The sequence below is a fragment of the Ambystoma mexicanum genome, chromosome 5p (assembly GCF_040938575.1).
Source record: "Ambystoma mexicanum isolate Mex_15411 chromosome 5p, UKY_AmexF1_1, whole genome shotgun sequence".
NCBI classification, from domain to species: Eukaryota; Metazoa; Chordata; class Amphibia; order Caudata; family Ambystomatidae; genus Ambystoma; species Ambystoma mexicanum.
Genome location: NC_090930.1, coordinates 141671732 through 141693644, shown reverse-complemented (window position 1 = coordinate 141693644; position 21913 = coordinate 141671732). Strand labels below are relative to the sequence as shown.

General features: G+C 44.7%; 1 protein-coding gene across 1 annotated transcript in view; it reads right to left on the bottom strand.

Moving 5' to 3' along the window:
* MTMR8 (myotubularin related protein 8) overlaps positions 1 to 21913 on the bottom strand; it is a 710603-nt gene that overhangs the window by 652352 nt on the left and 36338 nt on the right. Inside the window, exon 2 of the mRNA XM_069612538.1 lies at positions 6091 to 6213. Within this exon, the coding sequence (XP_069468639.1) occupies positions 6091 to 6213 (123 nt within the window). The remainder of the gene's footprint in view (positions 1 to 6090; positions 6214 to 21913) is intronic.

Sequence of the window (21913 nt, the reverse complement as noted above, 5' to 3'; positions counted from 1 at the left end):
TGGGAAAGTGGAAGTTGATGCAGTCGCCCCTGCAGATTTCTTCTTAGCCGCTGCGGAGACCACTGAACCCGGGGACGGCTGAGCTCTGAGGCACATCTGGGACCTAGTACTTCTTCTCATACCAGTCCCTCTTCGCAGGAGCTGTGGACGGGTTCTTGAGCAGCGATAGTCCTCGTCCCAGATGTCATCTAGCAACGGGACAGAGAGGACTGTCTTCCTCTTGGTCTCCCGTCATTGGTAGAGGAAACTCTCCTTCTGCTCTTGGGGACAAAGCTGGAAAAGCTCCGATGCCCTGGCGATCATGGCGTGAAAGGAGGCAATTTCGTCGGGAGGGGTGGCCCGGGCAGGGGGTGATGGGAGATCCGTCCTGTCGTCACCACCGTCGTCGTCCGTCCCCGCCGTCTCCGTCTCATCCCTCGGCAGAGGGGGAAGGAGGTGAAGGCTGGAAAGAAGGGGGTGGATGGATTCGCCTCGGGTTGCTTGGTGGGCTCCCCGACGGTCCAGGCGCCGCTGGATTGTCCACTGGGGGCAAGGGCAACCTCGTCCTCATCTCCATACACATGGTCTGGATGGCCATCAAGATTGCTCCTGTGTTGTCCTGTGGTGTAGGCATCGGTTGCGACAGGACCGACGGCTGGGGCGTGGGATCCTCAGTCTCCTCCACAGCCCGCGGTTCCTCGTCAGCTCCACCGTTGCTCTCTACGTCTGCCTTGTCGGGATCCCTCCCGTGGGACCAGACTTCCTCAAACTTCTTGTCCAGGATCTTTGTGACGGCAACCAGCTCATCTTCGGAGATGGTATCTGTGTCTGTTATGGCTTCCGTGCCCCCCACCTCTTTCTCGTCCCGGGGTTTCACTGTGGTCTTCTCGATAGGCTTAAAAGACGATTCCCTCCGGGTTGGCAGGGAAACTCTAGGCCCAGGAGTCTGTTCCACTGGGATAGCCTCCACAGACTTTGCCAGCGCCTCCACAATTCCTTCAATCGAGGCCTTTGCCGGGTGAATCAGGGCCCTCACGACCTTGCCCGCGCCTGGGGCCTTCACCTCAGGGGTAGGGTCACCGCCTCGCCCCCCCACCCTTGGCTTTCTCCATCGGGATCGACCGGGGCTTCTCCCAAAGCTTACCCGGGTTCTCCGACTTCCTTTTCCCTGAGCCAGAGTGTTGGCTCGTGGTTGATGGCTTCGGGAACATCACGCCATGCCTGGCAGCCGAGGAGCCCGAACCAACGGCGCTCCCAGGGCCCGCAGTGCTTTGCCTTTTGTTGGGCCCCCGTCGCCGGAGCGCCCTCAAAGGTCTTATTAGACTGCTCAGACTTCTTCTCACCCGTTGCTTGTCTCTTCGCAGTCAGTGAGTCGTTTAAGATGGTCCTTCATGGTCCACGGGCATGTTCTTGCAGAACGCACAGTCCTCCTCCATGTGAGATTTGTTGCCGTGAAGGCAGTAGAGGCAACGGGAGTGCTCATCCTCCTGCAAGCCACATCCCGGGCAGTTCCTAAACAGCTTGGATCCAGTAGGCGTTGGGTCTCCTTTGTCCTGGGCCATGTCCAGGCGTGGTAGGCCTCAAAGATCTTCTGGAATCCTCCAAGAGAAACTCAATGAAAATTCGCCCTTGGGCGTAGAAAAATTCCGAAACGGGTCCCCGTTGATTGGAAGACGAATCGGTGGAGCTTGAGGCTCGAACTGACCAAAAAATAAGAGAAAACTCTTAGGAAAAAAAGGCAAAACTCAGTAGAAGCTCGAGCGCTATAGCAGGAGGACTCCCAACACTTGACCGTGCAGTAAAAATCTGAAGATGGCTGCCAGAGGAGGGAATTAGGTAGAGGGCAGTCAGTGGCCGGGGGCAGTATGACCCAGAGACCAGTGATTGGTTATTAGTAGAAAGACAGTTCAGAAACGAAACTGAAACTGATTTTTTCTTTACCGAGGATTCCCAGACTAACGACGGGGTATATTCATGAGCATGTGAATCCATGCCAGACCCCATGATGGAGAACAGATATTACTGTGAAAAAGATATTTGATAAAATTGTGTCTAAATTGGGGAAGACAATCACTGCAACAGTATCCCTTAAAGCATATACACAGATTGTCCATGCTTAAACAATAAGATAATTAGGAGAGGATTGAAACAAGTAAATAAAACGCAACTTGGGAAGAAAGATGGATCATAATTCCAAGGTGGTACAAATAGAAATATGTATATATAAGAGATTGGACTAATAAAATATGTGTGGGTAGAAATGTATACTTGAACAGGGACTCCACAGCCTGATCCCAGTTCATCAGATGCCACTGCAGTGACCTTGGTATGGCCAGAGAAAGGATCAAGAGGCCATAAGGGCTAGAAGTCTCTGAAAATACCAAGGTTTGAAAAATGCAGCACTATATCCCGAATCAACAATAAAAAGGTATCCAGTGGCATGATTTGCCTTGAACACAGTCAAGGACTGCTCTGATGAACTAAATATTCGATGTAGGAAACAGAACTGACTATTGAAGGTTTATGAAAATGTCAAGTCCACTAGTGTGTTCCATACCTTTTGTAGACTCCTCAGGATCTGATTGGACAAGACAAGAACAGACTCGTTCATTGGTTTAGGTAGTGTGAGAAACCCGAAGGTGTCTCACACGCTAGTCCCCAGAGATCTGTCGTCCAGGTGGCCAGGACACGGCCATCGCTATTGGATCCAGTTCCTGGGGGTGGACCAGTGGGGGAGGATTACCTGAGCGAGGGGTCTTCGGGGAGTGCAAGTGGGACACTGATGGTTGAGACGCAGTATCCCCTTCCTTGTAACACCTTTTCCCCACACATGACAGCCCTTTACCTTCCCCACAGGGATAAAAGGTGGAACACGAAAGCACCTTTCAAGCAAGGCTGAACACACGAAGAGACAGCTACACCAAACTGGCAGTTCAAACAGAGAAGAAAGGTGGTGAGACCTGGATGGACGGCAAAGTGGGAGTTGCCTTTGCCCTTTTCACCTCAGACCTGCGAAGCCTCCGAAAGGGAAATCATAAGACCGGGAGCTACAGCTGGCGTGTGAAGCAGCAGACGTCAATGGTACACTGGGGCCTCCCGTTTTGATAACACAGATGGAGGCATGCTGGCTATCGTGGTACTATCCCTGACTCCAGAGAACAAAGAAGCCAACGGGTTCAGCACAGCCGATGAGTCGGAGGAGACGGATAGCAAACCGAACTGTGTTGAACCCAAGGTTGCAAGTGGCAACATTTTGAACGCAAGGAATCCTAAGAGAAAGAACTTGAGTATGTATTTTAACTTTAAAGAAAGCCCAGTTGAGGTCCAGGTACAGAGGGGTCTGGCGCCACGTGGGCGCTCATTCGAAAGACTGACCGGGACCGGTTTATGAAACTACAAGAACCAATAGGCCCTAGGAAACTGTGGCATGAGGCGTCAGAGTGGTCCTATACGGGTTATGTCAAATCCTTTATACAATCGAAAGTCTCCAACCCATTGCCAGAGGAAAGCTAGGGGAAGGGAACCCCCGCTTTCCGATAAGATTATGAACTGTGGAATAAAGAGGGGCTCCCAAAGAAAGCTAGGAGATGGGAACCAATGCTTTCTGGTGAAATTGAGTAAAACATTAACTGTTAAAAATACATTCCTTTTGGTAAAGAAGGCCGTAGTGAACCAACGGAAGGAGGTCCGAGTTGCAAGGAGGATCTGAGCCCGGCGGAGGGAGAGCCAAAGGGCTAAGAGGAAACGCCCAGGTATAGGAGTACTGAAGGAACTTTTGTTTATTTGAAACAGCAGGCCTTATAAGGTAAGAGACTTCTAGGAAAGAGACTTAGCCCTTGAAGGTGCTGGCATCATTGAACTTTAACTGTGAACCTGGTGCTGACGAAGCCAAGGAGTGTACTGTGCTCTAGAGTCCTGCCTTGTCCCGTGCTTCAAAAGTGAGGACGGGAGTCCCAGCCACCCCATCTTGACTTTTCATTTTGCAAATACTTCTTTAGTTTCTGGTGAACATGATCATACAATATTTTTGTAATTTAGTGGTAAGAATTGGCAATTGATTTTTTTTAGTATAGGCCCTTTTTATTTGACAAGATGCCACTAGGACTGCCTTATTATTTGATGGTCGTAGCTTGCTCTCATCTTAGATTTAGGTTTAGATTAGGAGTTTATCTCACCCATTATAAAGTTCAATAAACATTTGAACTGTGATCACTTGGTGTCCATCTTTACTGTTGCCACCACAAGTTCCTTACAGTAGGGATAGAGATTAACACTCATCTGGTGCACATGTGCAGTTCCCATCAAAACGACATGTATAAAGACTCTAGCAACTGCATTCAATTCTGAAATTCAAATGGCAATGAACGCATTATATCCCAAAGTGCCGACATTTTCTGAGATGTTGCAGAATTGCAATGGAGAAATACTTTTCATCTAGGTCTACATAGCACATTCAGTCAAATTCCAAAACCTCCAAAAGCTGAACCGTTTACCACGTGGAACGTTGCTACTGTCAAACACTGCTTTAGGACTAGAGAAGATAACTTTGGAACTGGTGGCAAAGCGAAATAGCACCATTTTCTTGATTTTGAAAACTCAGGGGTCCAGCTTTACTGTGTCTATAGATGGAAATGGGGTGTAGCTGCTGATTAGCACAGATGAATGCTCCTTCATGGAGGTGCTACCCTCCGGCTTCCATCGAGAGATCTTGAATCGGACATCACACATTTGAATGTCTCTCAATGGACTTCATTGATTAGATTTCAAATACATCGTCACGTCATAACCGCATAGAATAAATAACAAAAGGTGGCTAGGTGGAAAAACATGAATGGAGTGTAATGGTTGTATCCTCCATTTACAAGTACACCCTACACATAAAGGCACCCAGACCATCATTCCAAAAGCTTTAAATTGAAAAGACATCTTTTAGAAATGCTTCCAAGCCTGAGTTACAGTAGGCATATCCCAACCCAGTTAGAAATGAGGGGGAACAGACGACAGAAATTAAACAATATCGTTTTTCTTGAACATAGAAAAAACTATGGGTACTTCCCATATTTTTTTTTTTATAACGGGGCTCCTATTTCATATGCTGAAGGAACAATATATCTGTAAAGCAACCAGGGAAACAGGCTACCCATCCCTTGTCCATGTATCTTAGTGGTCCCAAACTAGATTTGTGCTAAGGTTGAAAAAATCCAATGCCTGTTAAACCGAGAGAGGTTAAAAAACTATTTAATATTCTTTTAATTCGAAGTGCAAAACAGTTCATACCTACAAAAACAAACAACTATACAAAAAAAACAGGGACACCATAGTTATTCTTAAAAACTAGGACATCCCTACAACACTTTAAAAACCATGAGTCATAATGTGGAGTTAGTGAGTGGTTGTGACAACAGTTACAATACAAAAACTTGTAGAGGATCGTATACTATATCTCGGTGCTGCTGCACATACCACATAACACTCCTCCACCCGTGATGTCTTTCCTGTATCTCCAAGACATTTTTCATCAATAAAGAAATTGTTTCCTTTTATTTGATGTTTAATCCAGGGTTTTCACAAACCCATAACGTTTATAAATGGTTCCAAAGTATTGATTATGTACAGAAGAAACAGCACAAGGTGAAGTACAAATGACTTACTCGATCAAGACACGACATTTAGCCAAAAGGTCAGAGTGTGGGTTTTCTGGAACAGACAGGCTAATAAAATGGATCAAAATGTAAGTAAATCATCCACTCTCACAAATGGCTGTGTCACCAGTCAGTCCATTCCACTAACCATTTATTCATTGGATTTTCTGAAGGAACCAACTGCGAGCCTGTATTCATCCACAGTAAGGTAGACGATATCAAGCTTAAGAAAATTTTGATAACCTGCCTGTTAAATTGGAGACTTTTTTCTAGGACTAAACAGTCTTCAATTTGGCATTCTCTGTCCATGTTTGTTTAGCTCTTGCTCAGAAAACTGGAGTTGCTAGGAGCGTCTCTCTTATTTCAGAAATCCTCACCCCTTTGTTACCCTCAACACAGTGGCTAGAACTTCGTTCAAGCGACAGAGTAAACAAGTAATAACAAAGAACACACAGATGTCATGACATACCCACGTTTCCTTCCGGACTTCAGCAGAGGCATCAACGTAGATTAAGTGGGTAGCTGTCAAGTACAAGGTTCCTGTGGCTGGTTTCTTACTATTATATCGGTCCAGTAATTTCACATTTTCAACCTAAGATTAAAAAGGAGTTGATAAATATACTACATATGAGGACAACCTTTTAGTGCATATACAAAAACATGCATGTTTTGGTAACGTTCAAATCTTACTTGTACTTTAATGATAGTCAAAATAATGCATACAGTAGAAAAGCTTACCATCTACTCTTATGACAGCACAGATAAAAATCGAAGATATTTTCAAAATGTACACATGCTCAAACCAACAAACCCAGTACATTGACAGAGCCTTAGAACAAACTTAACCCAGCCTTGCTTAACGAATGTATTAACATTTTGAACATGTGCTTTCTGACAAAAGGCCCTTTTGTGAAAAGGTCAATATTAAGCCCCCCCCCCCCAGCCGCCCTCCCTGCAAAACTGTCTTTTTTGGGGGTGGGGAAGCTGTAATTTCCGATATAATATACAACACTTAGCCCTGTGATTGAGAAAAGAGGATGGATCATAACAGTTTATCTCAATTGAAGAGTTGAGCCCCACCTTGTTACCATCAATTGTGAAGCAATCCTAAACTTCAAAAATGGATGACCTGCAGTAGTAATTCTGATTTTTTTCCATGCTTTATATCCTTTTTCAACCCCCAATAAGTATCCCGGGTGTGATCATGAACAGTGAATTTATGAATACCATACTAGTTGCTTACGGAGAGACTTTCAACAGAAGCATGTATTTCACTATACTTCCCACACCTACCCCACCCACTTCCAGAAGACTGTATAGCGACAGTGCATTGGTGACTTGAGGCACTATGTATATTCCTCTGTTCTGAAGTAGTCGGTGAGTGACCTAGAACAGCAGATTAAAACCTTCCCACATGAACTAGAACTGGGACTGCATCCAACATTAAGCACCTGCTTGAGCTTTGAAAAGAGAACAGACTCCACCAGAGACACTGACCACCTTCACTGTTCTAAACCAGCACAAATCCAATCAAAACGTTGATGTTCTTATGGCAAAAGAATTCAAATAAGGGTGCCATGGCCACTGAACGAACATGCACACACACACACACCTTTTTAAGTTCTTGCATAGTGACAGCCACCTTCTCAAATTCAAGTGTACAAGTGCTAGAACTGCTGTCACAGAAAACTTCAGAGTCTGAAGGGAAGTTCAATGGGCTTTACTTTAGTAATAGTGGGCCCTGGGGCCGTCCCCATCTATCTGACATGGTACACCCTCCTTCCTAGTCCAGGTGTCCTTATCCCCAGATTAGTGCAGAGTTACACCCTCAGCAGGCTACAAATCTAAATACACTGCAGGAACTTTCCCAAAGACTTACCTTATCCCACTGAACTCTCTGTGTGACCTCTTAACTTTTCCTACACAAGACATACTTAGTGCTCTACTCAATAGTTTTCGGCTTAAAGGTGTCGCAAGCGACAACTAATCGCCCAAACCACCCACCGAGCCCAGAATGCAAACATTCACCCGATCTGAGTGACAGAGCATGCATAATTGGCAGCTGTGCACATACTTAATTTCTCTGCAGCACACAAAGCAGTGTGATGTGCCACTTCAGTAGCCATTTTGTGCAAATGTTTACAGAGATTAGTATTGCAGGTTGTCATTTTGGCTCATTGTTCGGAATGCCCAGCTTCTGGGTTGGACCAAATGCATTTAAGCGATTTCATCCGTTTGCACCAAAAACAAAGTGACCTGTTAACCTTAAAAAAACACCTTTATGTGTGAAGACCAACTCGTAATGGGAAGAACTGAAAACTGATCAAGCTAATTAGCGATGGGGGCAAACATGCATAGCACCAACATCAAGTCTACTAGGCATTCCTCACCTTTCATTAACTCAGACAGTAGGATGTACTACTCGTTTGTGGAGTTAGGATATACAGGGTTTGTTGTTTAGGACCCATTGTATACAATTTGTAACAAAATGACATGTAGCTTGATAGTCTTATGTGCACCCACTCAGATTGCCAACTGGAATAATACAAAGCAAGAATGAAACGAGAGTGGCAGAAACAAAGGCTAGTATCGAGGCGGCGAATGTGTTCAGAGTACAGTTGGTCTTCCTGGAACTTGTATCCAAGCAGCAGTGTTTGGAGAAAGCATGGGATAAGCCAGAAGGCTCCTAATCAGATCAATTAACTAGTTCACATCTGTAGAATGTAGCAGATGTTCTAAACTCACAGAATAGGAATGTACATCTTCGAGAATGGAGATCTCCTGGATGGGGTCAAATGTAGGCAGAAGTGACTAGTTAACAGGCAACGAGTGCCACCTACCAGGTGCATTTATATCAAAGGAAACAAGAAGCATTTCCTGGTGCCGGTGGTTCTAACGGAATCACACCAGAAATATGGCGACAAGCAGATTGAGATGCTGATTCATGGAATTTGTGCACCGAAAAATGTGGATTTGTGCGCCATTCTGCCCGCAAATCCCCGTTTGTTAAACAGGGATATGCATGCAGAATGGCGCACAAATCCACGTTTTTCGGCGCACAAATTCCATGAATCAGCCCCTAAATGTGTTAACACAAAAACCTGTCTTGGAGGAATGAAGGGTACAGCAAGGGTGGCCTAATCAGGAAACCTTTTGAAATCTACTTTACCACACCAATAACATGCTTGCCTTTGCTGATACAATATCCATGTAGGAGGGACATAAAAAGGAAACTTAGACCCTCACAGCTGTACTTTGAAATGAAGAGTTAATCCTCTCCCCTCAGCAGTGTGTCTGTACAGAGGTGAAGGCACAAGGAATTATGGGGAAGAACTGTGTGAGGGTGCACATGGAAAGAAGACAAATCTGTGTTTGGGGGCATGAAGAGGATTCAGTGTGGTGGATCCCATATTGAATGAGCCTATGGGGCCTATACATGAAGAAATAATAGCCCAAGATGAGGAGTTTGGATATAGGGCATGTACATGGTTAGGGAACAGAAACACTGCATTTTTAAGACCTAGTGACTCACTGTGAGAATAGCCAAAATAGCAGCAGGACTAGAGAATAGCCAACTGAATTTAGAAAAATAACTTCTTAGATTAGCTGTAGTTTTGTCCCCTGGTGAGGTTAAGAACGAGACCCATTGAGCTGCAAAGACTTCCTGTGAAGAGTGCATCCCATGTACTGCCCCTTCTCCCCTCACCTCTTGACACTCAGAGGAGGTGGACAAGCAGTTTGCAAAGCCTAAGGAACCACCAATAATGCTCACATTTTAGGTTCAGCAGTGGTGCCAGGCATATGGAGAAGGCCATCCGAGCAGTAGTTATCTGGTACAATCCAGTTAAAAGGTGATAGGTGAACCTAGATGTGTCCGCTCGGGGGGGGGGGGGGGGTCAGGGGGGAAGAGAATCATAGCATAATACTATGCCTACTGTGGTCCCGGTTAACTGGTGTCAGTTGTCATGCAGTAAACCTATTAAAGGAGAAAGAGCACAAAAATCCAGATTTTTCAATTTCACTGATCTATACCCAAATAGACATGTGGTTGAAAGCCTCCCTATACTTACAGTCCAGAAAAAATAGACCAATTATGCACACTATGTACACAATACTAAAAATGTTTTAAGATTATGAATGAATAAAATACTCATAAAAATGTTCTGAAATTAACATGACCCAACATTTAACACATGGTGAAAACACAATGAAAAACAAATACCCACGCAATTACTTAACAAAAATAAACAGATTAGTACAACATAAATAACATGATACAATTAATACACTATGTGTGTAACTCAAATACATAAAATCCCGACATGTTTCAGTTCTTCGAGGCTGTCATTGCATGAACCTTCTTCTTCAGGGGAGAAAAGCACATGATTTCTTGATTGTCACCATGCAATCCAGGGCCACATGTAAGTTTCCAAATTCGAATCAAGGAATACTCCTAGAACAACAAACGAAGGGGGCCATCACTCAACACCACTAACCAAGTCATATGCAGCCCAGAATGAGGCGCAGGGTATGGGTTTGAGACAAAAATCCAGTCACTCATTCAGATAGGCCTAACACAGTAAGCAGAATAATGGCAGGACTCCCACCATTAGCATAAACATGTTAAACATGCATTTTGGCATCCATAAATCCATTGCAAGACTTCATACCCTGATGAATAGGTAATCAACCTTTTTCTAGCCTTCAACCAACCCAAGCTAAATTCTTTCCTTCCTTCCCCATTGAGGAAGTTCATGGATCTATTTGATGCCTTCTATATCAGCATTAGGAAGGCTTCAAATACAGTGAAGCATTCCTTTGACTTAATGACAGTCTCACTTTTTATCATCTTTCACAGGGATAGGGGATAGCCAGACTCAGAGGAAAGCATCCAGGACTATGCTGGTAGATATGCTGAGACTGGGGCCACAGTATATATATATTTCCCTTAGGGTAGATTTTCATTTTTATGCACAATCGCCTCCACATTTGAGCCCGCCAGCACTTTTTGCTGGACGTTCAGATTTTTGGTCTGTTCCCTTGAGTGAGTGGGAACCTTTTGCCACACTCCCTCATTTTTCTTACCCCATCTTTTGGGATACTTTGTATTTCTTTTTGTAAGTCTCTTGGAGAAATGCTTTCCTCCAAGTTCTATGGTATCTCATTGAAATTTGCTACACACAGCACTCTGTGCAGTGGACTGGGAGCACCTTGGGCTTCCCATTTTATTTTATGTTATAGGGGAAGATCTGTATCCTTCCCATCTTTTATATTGGGAGATCAGCACATCCAACCTTATGTGGAGTGATGTAGCATTACACTGTATCCCCTTTCTCACTGCTCCTGTAACTTTCTGGTTAGAGTGACAAGCAAATCTGAATGGCTGGTGGCTGTGGGTTTATCCTACTTTTGTGCAATTTTTTTATCCTAGGCTGTACTTACAGTTACGGTAGTGCGCCGAAGGGTTATGTTGCGTTGTGGTGTCACTAGTGACGTCAGCATAGTGGCTTCTTTTTTTATTTTACCATTTCTGGTTCGCTTGTCTCTTCTTCTGCAGTGCTGGGTGGCCGAGGTCCCGATTTGACTTTGGTCTTCGGCAGGAATCCTTTGTGAAGCCTGTCAAGGCACCAGCATGTCGAAGGAAAGGGAAAGGCGGGAGGACTTCATAACTACACTGTTCTTTGTCTTCTGGTGTGCCTGCCTGGAAGCAGTTCCATCTGGGGAGTGGGGTCTGGTTGTACTGAAGAGTTTGAATGGTGCATGGGTGCCGACTGGCTCTGTTCCAGCATAACAGCCATATATCCTGAGGCTGAAGACAAGCCGACCACTCAACTAAAGAATCAACGAGGAAGACGAGGAGAGACGCCCGCAGCCATTTCGAGATGACCGAGATACCTTCTGTGTAACTGCTGCTCTGTGACCCCTCCCAAGTATCAGGAAAACTCATAAGAGGACGATTCGAAGAAAAAGTCCCAGGAATGCCCCATCTCACACCTATGAGCATGACAGGCCAAAGAGACAGGAGCGCTCGAAGTCACCCATCATATTCCGGACGAACACCAAGTGCACCACTGGCTGACACGTACACAGAAAAGTATCCCCTCAGTCAGCCATTCAGACCTAATCCAGTACATATCTTTTCAGGAGGAGGGGACTCGGAGATTGTGAATGGGAATACCCCAATGGACTACCTCGATTAAGTGCCAAGAAGCCACTATGCGGACGTCACTAGTGACACCACAACACAGCAGCGTTTGTCATGAAGAATACTCGCAGCCCTGCACAGCAGTACACAAACACACCCGCATACACGAAGAACATGCTTACACAGTACTATAGAGGACGAATACATATACATACCGTCAAAGCTTTTATTATTTTTCTCATTAGCCAAACGCAGAAACGCAAGGCAACAAGAGATCCTGAGCAAGCTTGCAGATGCTTATGGCAATTAACCACATGGGACTACAGGAGTATATATGGAGCCTGGTAGGACCACATGTGATTAATCTATAGGAAACTTAGCATAACATGAGCATGAAGAAATTGCATTTTAAGTCTAAGGAAAATTACAGAAGGCCTCAAGCCACAGAACACCAGACAGCAGGAGCAGGCTCAGGCTGCACAAAGCGCAGAGGGAGCTCACAGGCAAGGTCAGAAATAAAACGGTCACATTCCAAACTCTAGACAAGGGACCAGCTGCAGAAAAATGGAATAAATCCTCATATGCAGACTCAAGAGCTCGATTTTGTGGTCCATAATAATGGGATGCAGCCCAACTAGACAATGGGCATTCACCCGTGGTGGGAAGACAAGCTTCTCAGCAGGCCAGACGGAAGGTGAAACAAGTTTTGCAACGTGGAGGCGCACTCTCATAGGCAAAATTGGTGGTCTACTACCAGATACAATTAAGACATAGTTGCTTCACATCACCTTCAAGAGGTGTACAAAGGGCTGAGAACCAAGTCGGGTCCCAGGCCTCGGTAGACCAACTCCAGCCAATCACGAGACAGAAATCCAGGGTTGGATGGAAAGGGGCAAGAGCCAATGGTAAGCCCACTGCTCTGCAACAATGTAATAGATAGTTTCTTGGGAACGGGGCAGGTCCGCCACCTGACATGTGAGGGCCAGTAGAATAACCGCTATTGGGGATTACTACTCCTCTCGGCACCCAATCTGCAGGGGGCGGGGGGGAAATAGGTTTTTGGGAAGAGCCCAGGTGATGACAAACCACATCAAAACTGGGGAGCACGCATTGTAAAGTTGAGGTACACTAGAGAATCCCAATTGTCTTGGATGATACCTGTTGATTTTTTGTAATAAACCACAGTTCCAACTTGCCGTTGGCAGAGTCCACTATTTAATCTGGGGGGGGGAGGAAGGGTGTTGGACCCTTGGGAGTCGGATGGGCCCGGGAAACATCAAAGACTCTCTCCCGTGGGACCAATCAGTCTTGGCACAACCTGCATTTTCGAGCCATCACACGATGAGCTGTGATCTTCATAGGCTGCAAACCACCAATATCCTTGGAGACTGGCCATTATGTAGTGCATCGCCTTCCGAATATCAAAGCCTCCTAAAACTCCTTTCGGACCTCCAGGGGCAAGATTCCACTACTTAGTCCCCTCACCAGCGTGCTGGACCGAGATAGCGAGACGAACCGACCGGGCAGTCATTGTTCTTCACAGGTGCTTCCCAAAAAGGCGCCAAAAATCACAGAATCAGAGGCATCCTTTGCTGGAAGCCTCTTCACTCAGTTGCTGCTGCGAGATCCACTCCAGTGGTCAGTCTTTCATCAGCCTGACCAAGAATTCAGTTACCAGGTCTACTGCTGCATCGTGGGGGCATTGTGCAGCTACCTCTTCTTCACTTACAAGGTCCTGTGAGACTCAAGGCAGAACTTACCTTGTGGAGTTTTGCTGCTCCTGTGTTGCTGGAGTGCCGATTTGTGTGATTGGGAGTTTGCCCCTACACATTCGCCCAGGCCTAACGCGTGTGTGCCTTCAGAAGTCCCTGACCCTTTTTTCAACAGACGGTACTTACTTGCTACAGAAGACTTCCTCTAGAAGTTTCGAACTTTCTACAGCGTGTGCCTACCTGTTTGTCCCACCAATCCAACTGAGACACTCATAACTAGATAAGGATGTACTTCTAAAGTGTTAGGCCTCTGAAAATATTGCCAAATATTTACTTACTTTTGTTTCCTTTATTTTACCCGAAGCATTTATTACAAAAATATTTTACTTACCTTTTGAATTGCATGCTACCATTCTCAAAATACAAAAGTGTGTTACTTACTCTGAAAGTGCATTGGTTCTTCTATGTACTGATTGTGTGTGTGATAGTACTTACTGTTTACCTTACCTTAGTGTAGATATAAAAGAAACCATTCTTTTATATAAATGTAGTGCGTCCATGGTTCTTTGGGCCTCTTTGTATACTCTAAAGTTCTTTGTACTAACTCCAGCCCTTCACCCTCCCAAGATAAGCCTGGCTCAGCCATTGCTACAAACATGCTGTGTGGTCCAGGCCTATACTAAGAGTTGGCACTCTGTATCCCAAGTGCGAGTATTCTAAAGTCCTACGTTTGTAAAACGCTCTAACATTTCCCCCAGTCTCTGCATGATCCTGCAACTCCCTCTGTGCTCAGCCCCATTCTAGATCTCCTTCTCTTTCTGTCGGTGACAGTCTCCTTGTTTGCTAAAGTGCTAGTTTACCCCATCAGTTGCAGCCAGCATTTCAAACAGAGAAAAAAAGAAAAAGAAAGATAAAAAAAAAAAAGTATCTTGAAGTGGCTGTGGGGGTATTGTGTATTTGTATTGTTCCAATGTTCCAATTACCAGAGCAGCAACGACATGTGTACTCCAGAGGTAGAGTGACCCGATATTTTGAGACCTACACAGTCATTGCATTGCGTGACTTGCAGGCACGAATGTCACCCTCATACTTTGCTTTTGTGCACACAGAAGAAATGGATCATTGGTTTTAATCTGATAATAACCAGTTCCACAGAAGAATATTTTGAGAGAAGATGGTGTGGAGCATTAGAAAAATAGGCGATTATTAAAAGGACATTTTAATGATCTCAACTGGCTCTTTTTAAAATGCTAATCTCATACTCGTAATAAGAATGTCACACTTGCCTTACTGAGCAAATTACATTATAAAACCTTGAATAAGCATATACACGATTTTCTGATAAAAATCCATCACACACCCACAGCATGTTCTGAGAAATCTTTGTACTTTGTTGATTTGCTTCTCGGAAAATAGACCAGCTGCTGCCAATGTGATGCATTTATAATGTTACATGCCCAAGGTGGGGAGTCTGGTACACAACACACCTATTGTGCCCTTTCGAAATAGGTTCACGATAGAGTGGCGCAGGACAAATGGCATCAACAAGGGTGTCTCAATGCTTTGTAAAATAACCAAAACCTCTCGAACCAGTTTGCTTCCTCTGGGTTCAAGACACTCAATGAAATGCCCACGCCTCTGCTATACTGATAAGACTGTAGGATACTCTCTAAAGCAGATCCTGATAGTTTATTCCCATATGTTTAGGTTTCCATCCTAGGGTTGCTTAGTCCACTCAGGAGTCATAATTTCCCTTGGTATATGGTTACTAGTCAAGTTTGGGTATTGATTTGTTGTGTAATGGTTTCTATTAGGTTTAATTAAGAATCCCAAGGTTTCATATGCCTGTGTGGAACCTCTTGGATATATGTTGGTGACTGCGCTATTGTGCAGTTCCCATGGTGAAGATTACTGAAGTAAGGTGTGCTTCAGCTTTATTTCTTTTTGATGTGCCTGCTTGGCTACCCTCTTTATCAGAGAGCGATGCTGACTTATCAGTCTCATTGTTGTCTTGTACACAGCAAGTTCCATTTGTCAGCGAGTGCAGAGTTTGCAAGTTCCAACATGGCCCTTTGAGGCTTGCGTGTCGGGTGGTTCTCTGCTGTGGTTTCTGTGTCAATGGAAGAACATAACCGCGTTCGGGAGCCGGGTCCAGAACTCAGGGTATTATCCAGCTCCAACCAGAAGGCATACCCGGGAGTGGCCTGACCAAACCAGTCCCCCGACACTCGCACCCATGTCTCCCCCCATTAAATAGGATGGGGAGTAGGGTTAACACAACACCATATTGAAGCAATCTATCCACTAGTCATCATGCTCAAACAGAAACTGAACGGGCCAACCAGATTCTAGAAGATGTGTGACATCCTACAAGGTTAAACAACGGTTGAATTATCTGATAACAGGGGGTGGCAGCATGAGGCTGTCAATATGTTTTGCACTGCAATTCCCATGTTTCTTCACCCTGAACCTTGCTGGCTAGGGCTGATGAGTTGTAGTCCAAAACATCTAAAGATCCAAAGGACCACTGTCTTAGAACATGATATTCTTTATTATGCAAGTCACCTTTTCTTTGCCACAAAGCTTAACTTTCCTGCACATTACCAGTTGAGCTGCTCAAGAGCCACACTTGTGCAGTCATCCAAACTTTCAATGTCTAAATTGTTCAGAGACAAGCACAAGGACAGCTTTGCCAAGCCGAGGTATAGGACACCAACAGTCAAGAAAGAGTTTCAGGTCCGTCCTTTCAGAAAGATCAACCTGCTTTGTTCAACACCACAAACTAAATCTGTCAAGAATAACGAAGACATTCTGTCCCCACTTCTTGGGACCTTTCATTATTGACCAATAAATCTCAGATTCATGTAGATTAAGACTGCCTCGTTGGAGGGTAGATGTCTTCCATGTTGCACTACTGAAACCATCTGCAGCTCATGAAAGTTCATCTCAAACTATGCTAACAAGCATACAGGAAGAAAAAGTACAAAGGTTGTGCTACTCACATATCAGAGGAACATCAGTATTCAGTGACTTTGATGCCCCTAAACTGATGTGAGCATATTGCACACTGAATCCTAACTAAACCAGGTTGCATGCAATGGCAACACTTTTCAAGAACCTACGAGGTGTGTTAGTGTCATGTTCTGCCTTCACGGTCACAAGTGGGAGCCTCAATGCACCTAGAAAAGGGGAGCAGCAAGCATCAAGGAAACTTCTCAAAAGAATGCCCTTCTTTTACTGAGAAAAGGGCCCACGGGGGAACACATCCAATGTTTCTCCCTCTGCTCTCTGGTCCTAGGATCCCCAACATGATTCATGCAAGTTTTGGGAAGCCTAACCAGCAGAACAAGATGGCGTCTTCCACATAGTCTCAGCATCTCAGATCAAGCCCCAGCACATAGGCAAGTGATCAACCTGTGCAGCGGGTACCAGCCGACCAGTCAAGCCTGCCCAGAGTACTTGGTGGACCAAGGAAAGCATGGGCACTATGCAGGTGCAGAATGCTATCCAGAAGCTCCTTCTCACCCTCCAAAAGAAAGTTTACCCTTAGTTATGTTATTGTGATTTCTATCGTGCACGGCTGACATTTTCATGGTCTCCAAGCACCTAGGCGGATCTGAAAAGGATGGAGGTTGGAATTGGTTAGTGAGTGGGATTGAGAGGGGGGGGAAAGCTAAGATGGCTTTGATGTGCTGTTGGTAGCCCAGGTTCTTAAAAACGGGTCAGTGTCTGCTGGTTTGTTTTAGTTGATCGACGTTGTGTGGTGGTTGTATATGGGTGCCTTATGTGCGTCTTGTCTTGGGTGTTGTGAGAAGCTTTGTTAAATGGCCATTCTTACTACCATCTGTGGACCTTGTTTTGTTGTGCAAGCCTGCTCTCTACCACCACTCGGCAGGTTGAGCAGACACTTTTCTTCCAGACTAGAGAGACTACAATGGAGATCTTAACTAGAAAACAGGTTTTCCCTTGGACTCAAGTACAGACCCACATGTGTTCCTTTTAATAATACTCATTTACACAGTTGCCTCATCACTAACTTACAAATATATTTACCATACAAGAAAATATCTTATAAATCAAATGGCACCTGATCAACTCATGCAATGCTCGAGTGTGGCAAATGCTTCCCTAATGAACACACGTCCAACTTAAAATCAACTGGAGACAAAACATTTGGCACCAGTGGGTGGGGAGCACGGTTAAAACGGCAGAACGAAAATAATATAGAAAGGAATCCATTGCCTTTATTACAGAACTGCCGATTGATAACATGGGAGCAGTTGCTGTGGGCCCCCCTGAGCCGCGAGGCCCCTTTCATTTGAACAGGTTGAAAGGCTCTGATGCTGTACCTGCACCCTCGAGTAAAAATATTGGTTCCGCTGCCAACAAACTATAACTGCTTATATTTTGTATTAAAAGCATTCACTATAATCGCTTTTTAAAGAGCTCATGGACATCCGTCAGCTCCCCTACAGGGGGTGCCACTCGACAGTTTGAATGCCACTGGTCCAGATCCGCACTCATGTCAGATATTTATGCTACAATTTGTGCTGCATGGTTTTATATTGTGGCCTGTGTAAGGTGAAGCTATGTACAAGGCCCCCCCTTCCACAATTTCCCAATAATTGCCCGCAATTGCTGGAATATTCTAGCCCTAGGGCTGTTGGGGACTGTTACATCCCTCCGCCTCTTTATATTAATCCATCACCTGCAGCTCTGATCTAGAACTCGGCAAGTGGACAAATGACCACTAACATAGCACTCAGCAGCAAGATTACAGAAATAATCCTGGGCCTTACAGGAGTATGTGCTGTGGCGGGGCCAATCTCGTTCAGGCCACGGATAAGTTATGTTCAGTTTGGTCAGTAATTGAACCCAGCAGTCCACAAGAGAGAATCTGCATCCATGAAACCAAAAAAAACATCCGATCCCATGGGTAGTATCACACTCCATGCTTATGGAAAAAGCTGAAAGCAAGGTCACATACCTGCACGCGTTTGCCAACATACACTACGCTTAAGACACATCGCACAACATCTCTGCCGTTAGAAGTCCATTAGAGGTCTAGCTGTAGACATTAAGTCTCCTGCACTCTTTCTCTCCATTAAGAACTCACGGCATCCATCCTATTAACTACCCCATATGACTGTTCGATATGGGGTAGCTAATAGGGATGTGGCCTGCCCTATCGACTTTCGTACTGGCCAAATGCCCACACGCATTCTATACCCTCTGACTAACTTAGGACTTTGGTCCCGCAATGGCATTCAACCTACAGCGCTTTGAGAACATACCAATGGGCGCAGGCGCTATAAAAATTACAATACAAATTGAGGCCCACTGATTTGGAAAGATCATCCGGCCTTTCTCCAATCACACACAAATATCTTTTCCGTAAAAAAGCAATTAGGGATGCATCTATTCTCAAATTAACTAAAGCAGTAAATTGTGTCTTTCTGCATCTTCACCAACACAGAAGGGACTGTTCGACAGCCCTTTCAATACTCGTCTTCGGTGCTGCACACGACTATGAACATCGGTTACCTGAAATGTGTTGATGCTGGTGATGGGCAAGCCGCGGAACAACCAAGTAAACTAACCGCTGCATTCAGCAAACAAATGCACACACCGGGCTTGAAGATCCATGTATAGACTACAACTTCTGCTCTCCGAGGCCCCAGTAAAGCCTGTGAGACGGTCTCCATCCACTGCAGTGTGCTAGCCCCTCTCCCACCAAGCACCACAGTCCCCAATCCCGGGAGGTCTTAAGCACAAACCAAACAAACCAAATAAGCTGGGCCTGCATGCATTGGCCTCTACTACTGGATGCTGGCCATGAGTCACGGCTGACCGTCAGGTGAACTGCAGAGGGTTTGCACTGTACTTTTATTTTCAGGACTATCACACGTACCCAGTTTATGTGGTCATGTTACAAAATACTTTAATGTTGATTTTCTAGGTGTGGTTAGGAAATAAACTGAACAGTGCATGTACACTATCTGTATTCCGCTTCATAATTAAACAAATAGAGCTGATCATTTTCACTGATTAGGGATCTGCCATCTGTTTAGAACGGTTTATAAGGGTGCACTGCCTTGCCCCGAGACACCCACACTTTCTTTTCTAAAGTACCTGGATAAGCTATTTAGGGAGCACACCAATATGTATCCTGCTTGTAACATTTGACCATGTGAAAAGGAGCCTTACCAAACCAGCAGAAATGTGTAGTTAAGCATCTCAGATGTTCATTAACCCGTTAGTTATGCATAACAGGACAGATCTATGCAACTGAAACTCCAAAAACCAGGAAGAGTCACATTTGTGGACTCTTGATGGTCAAAGGTTCCCGTGCTGAAATGCCCAAGATCAGCAAATACATCAGAAATTGAAAATGCCTTTCTTCCACGGGTTTGATTAAGGGCAGTGTTTTGGCTTCAGTATTGCAGCCTATCGCTCAAGTGGAGATCTGCTGTACTGTTTTTTGTCTAAACGGTAATTCATAAATTGTCTGAGCTGGCGAAAATCAAAACCTCCCCGAATAGTCACTTTTGCGCCAAATTTGGGAGACCTTAAAAAGCAGTTAAACAAAATATATATGCAAAACAGTTTAAATTTCCAGGTGCCCGACTGCTTCATTGTGCAATGGTTTGTCCATTCATTTATAAACTAACCACACAATATCAAAGGCCAAATGAGCATTTTCTAAAACCAATGGTTCCATTTTTGGCACACAAAGGAAAGAATCCTTGAAATTTAAAAAGGAGCTCCAAAGTCACCATCTTACCCTATAGCAAAAGCTCTACTGCCCCTTGTGAAGACGGTGGTGAGCCAACGTGTCTAGGACAGGGGATAGAAAAAAGAACTAGCCCTGTTTCTGGGCACTCTTCTTAACAAGAAGACACCCTGGTGTAAAGATGTGCACCTCAAACTTTAAAGAATGACCCAACTGTTTACGTTGTTCACTCAGGGGCTTCCCTGGTTCAGAGAAATGGGTGTGCCGGCTATGGCAATAGAGAATACTTTTTAGGGGTAGCCCACTAGTGTCAGTATCCCCTTTTAAAATCAACCTGTTTTGGGGGTATCAGACTGCTAGACTGCCTTCTTCAGGGCTGATCTCCTGAAGCATGGGAGGTAGTACATTCATACACAAGGTCCTGTGCTCTCTGAATTATTTACCTGTTTCAGGAGCATTTCTGAATAGTGGTCATTCACCTATAGGTAAGAAAAATAAAAAAATAAAAATAATGTCTCTTAATGTTCGAAATTTATTTTCAGGCAAATCGGTTATTTTACTATGCACAGCTAATTTAATCAGCGGGAGGAATAATGGGTACTCGCCCATTAAATACGGAATACAGATGCAGTGTCCTGTTAGTGACTGTGTTTTCAGCTGTATTTGCGGCATAGAAGACACAATCAGAAAGAATATTTTAAGCTACATGTATCTCGTGCGGTTGGGAGGCATGTTAGTTAAAACTTACACCGTGGTCTACATACCTACAGTCGCCCCTTTTCGTCCTCACACCATAGTTACAGAATAGAATACCGGCCGTACCGGCGCATCAGATAGTACGGCATTATGTGTACGTCATTGCGACTCCAAAACAAAATCATCTGATCGCGCAGGAAAGTGGTCGTGCCATAATGGAACAGATTCGCATGAATCAAGTACTAATGTGCAATCACCTAGAGCACAATGATTTAAGTCCAAATTCTGAACAAGCTGTCGACCACTCCGCAGCTCCCTTTCACCACCAGCTTCCTAATGAAAAATCATGCCAATCTACCTTCTTGTTTTCTCATTCCTCGCTGCTCTAGTGCTTTTTCAGCCTTGATTAAAAGTGACTAGCATAGCCTGGAAGCACCAATGAAGTAAACGTACATTTTCTCATGTTTTATTGGTCCATTACCTTATCTTTTTTCTGCAACTTTTCTGCTATTCCTCAGCGGATTCAAAGCCTATCTCGCTAACCGCCACCAATTTGTCCAAACGGATTCCGCAAGATCACCAAATCTACCCATCACCAGTGGAATCCTGCAAGGATACATCCTGCCACCCCTTCTTGGTCTTCACCCTTTAGATAAACCAAATTTGTCCAAACGGATTCCGCAAGATCACCAAATCTACCCATCACCAGTGGAATCCTGCAAGGATACATCCTGCCACCCCTTCTTGGTCTTCACCCTTTAGATAAACCAATCAGAATCCTCCTGGCTCCACACAACATCCATATACGCAAACACGCAAATGACATGCAGCTCCAACTCAAAATATTTCCAATTAAAAGAACCACAGACTCAATGCCTCCCTCACGTTGATCCAGTCCTTGATGTCCAATGTTTACCTGAAGCAAGACAAATTTGTTCCAAAACCAAGGAACACCCTCAATTTCATACTTTGCTTTTCACTATGAACCTCAGGGGCTTCAGCTGAC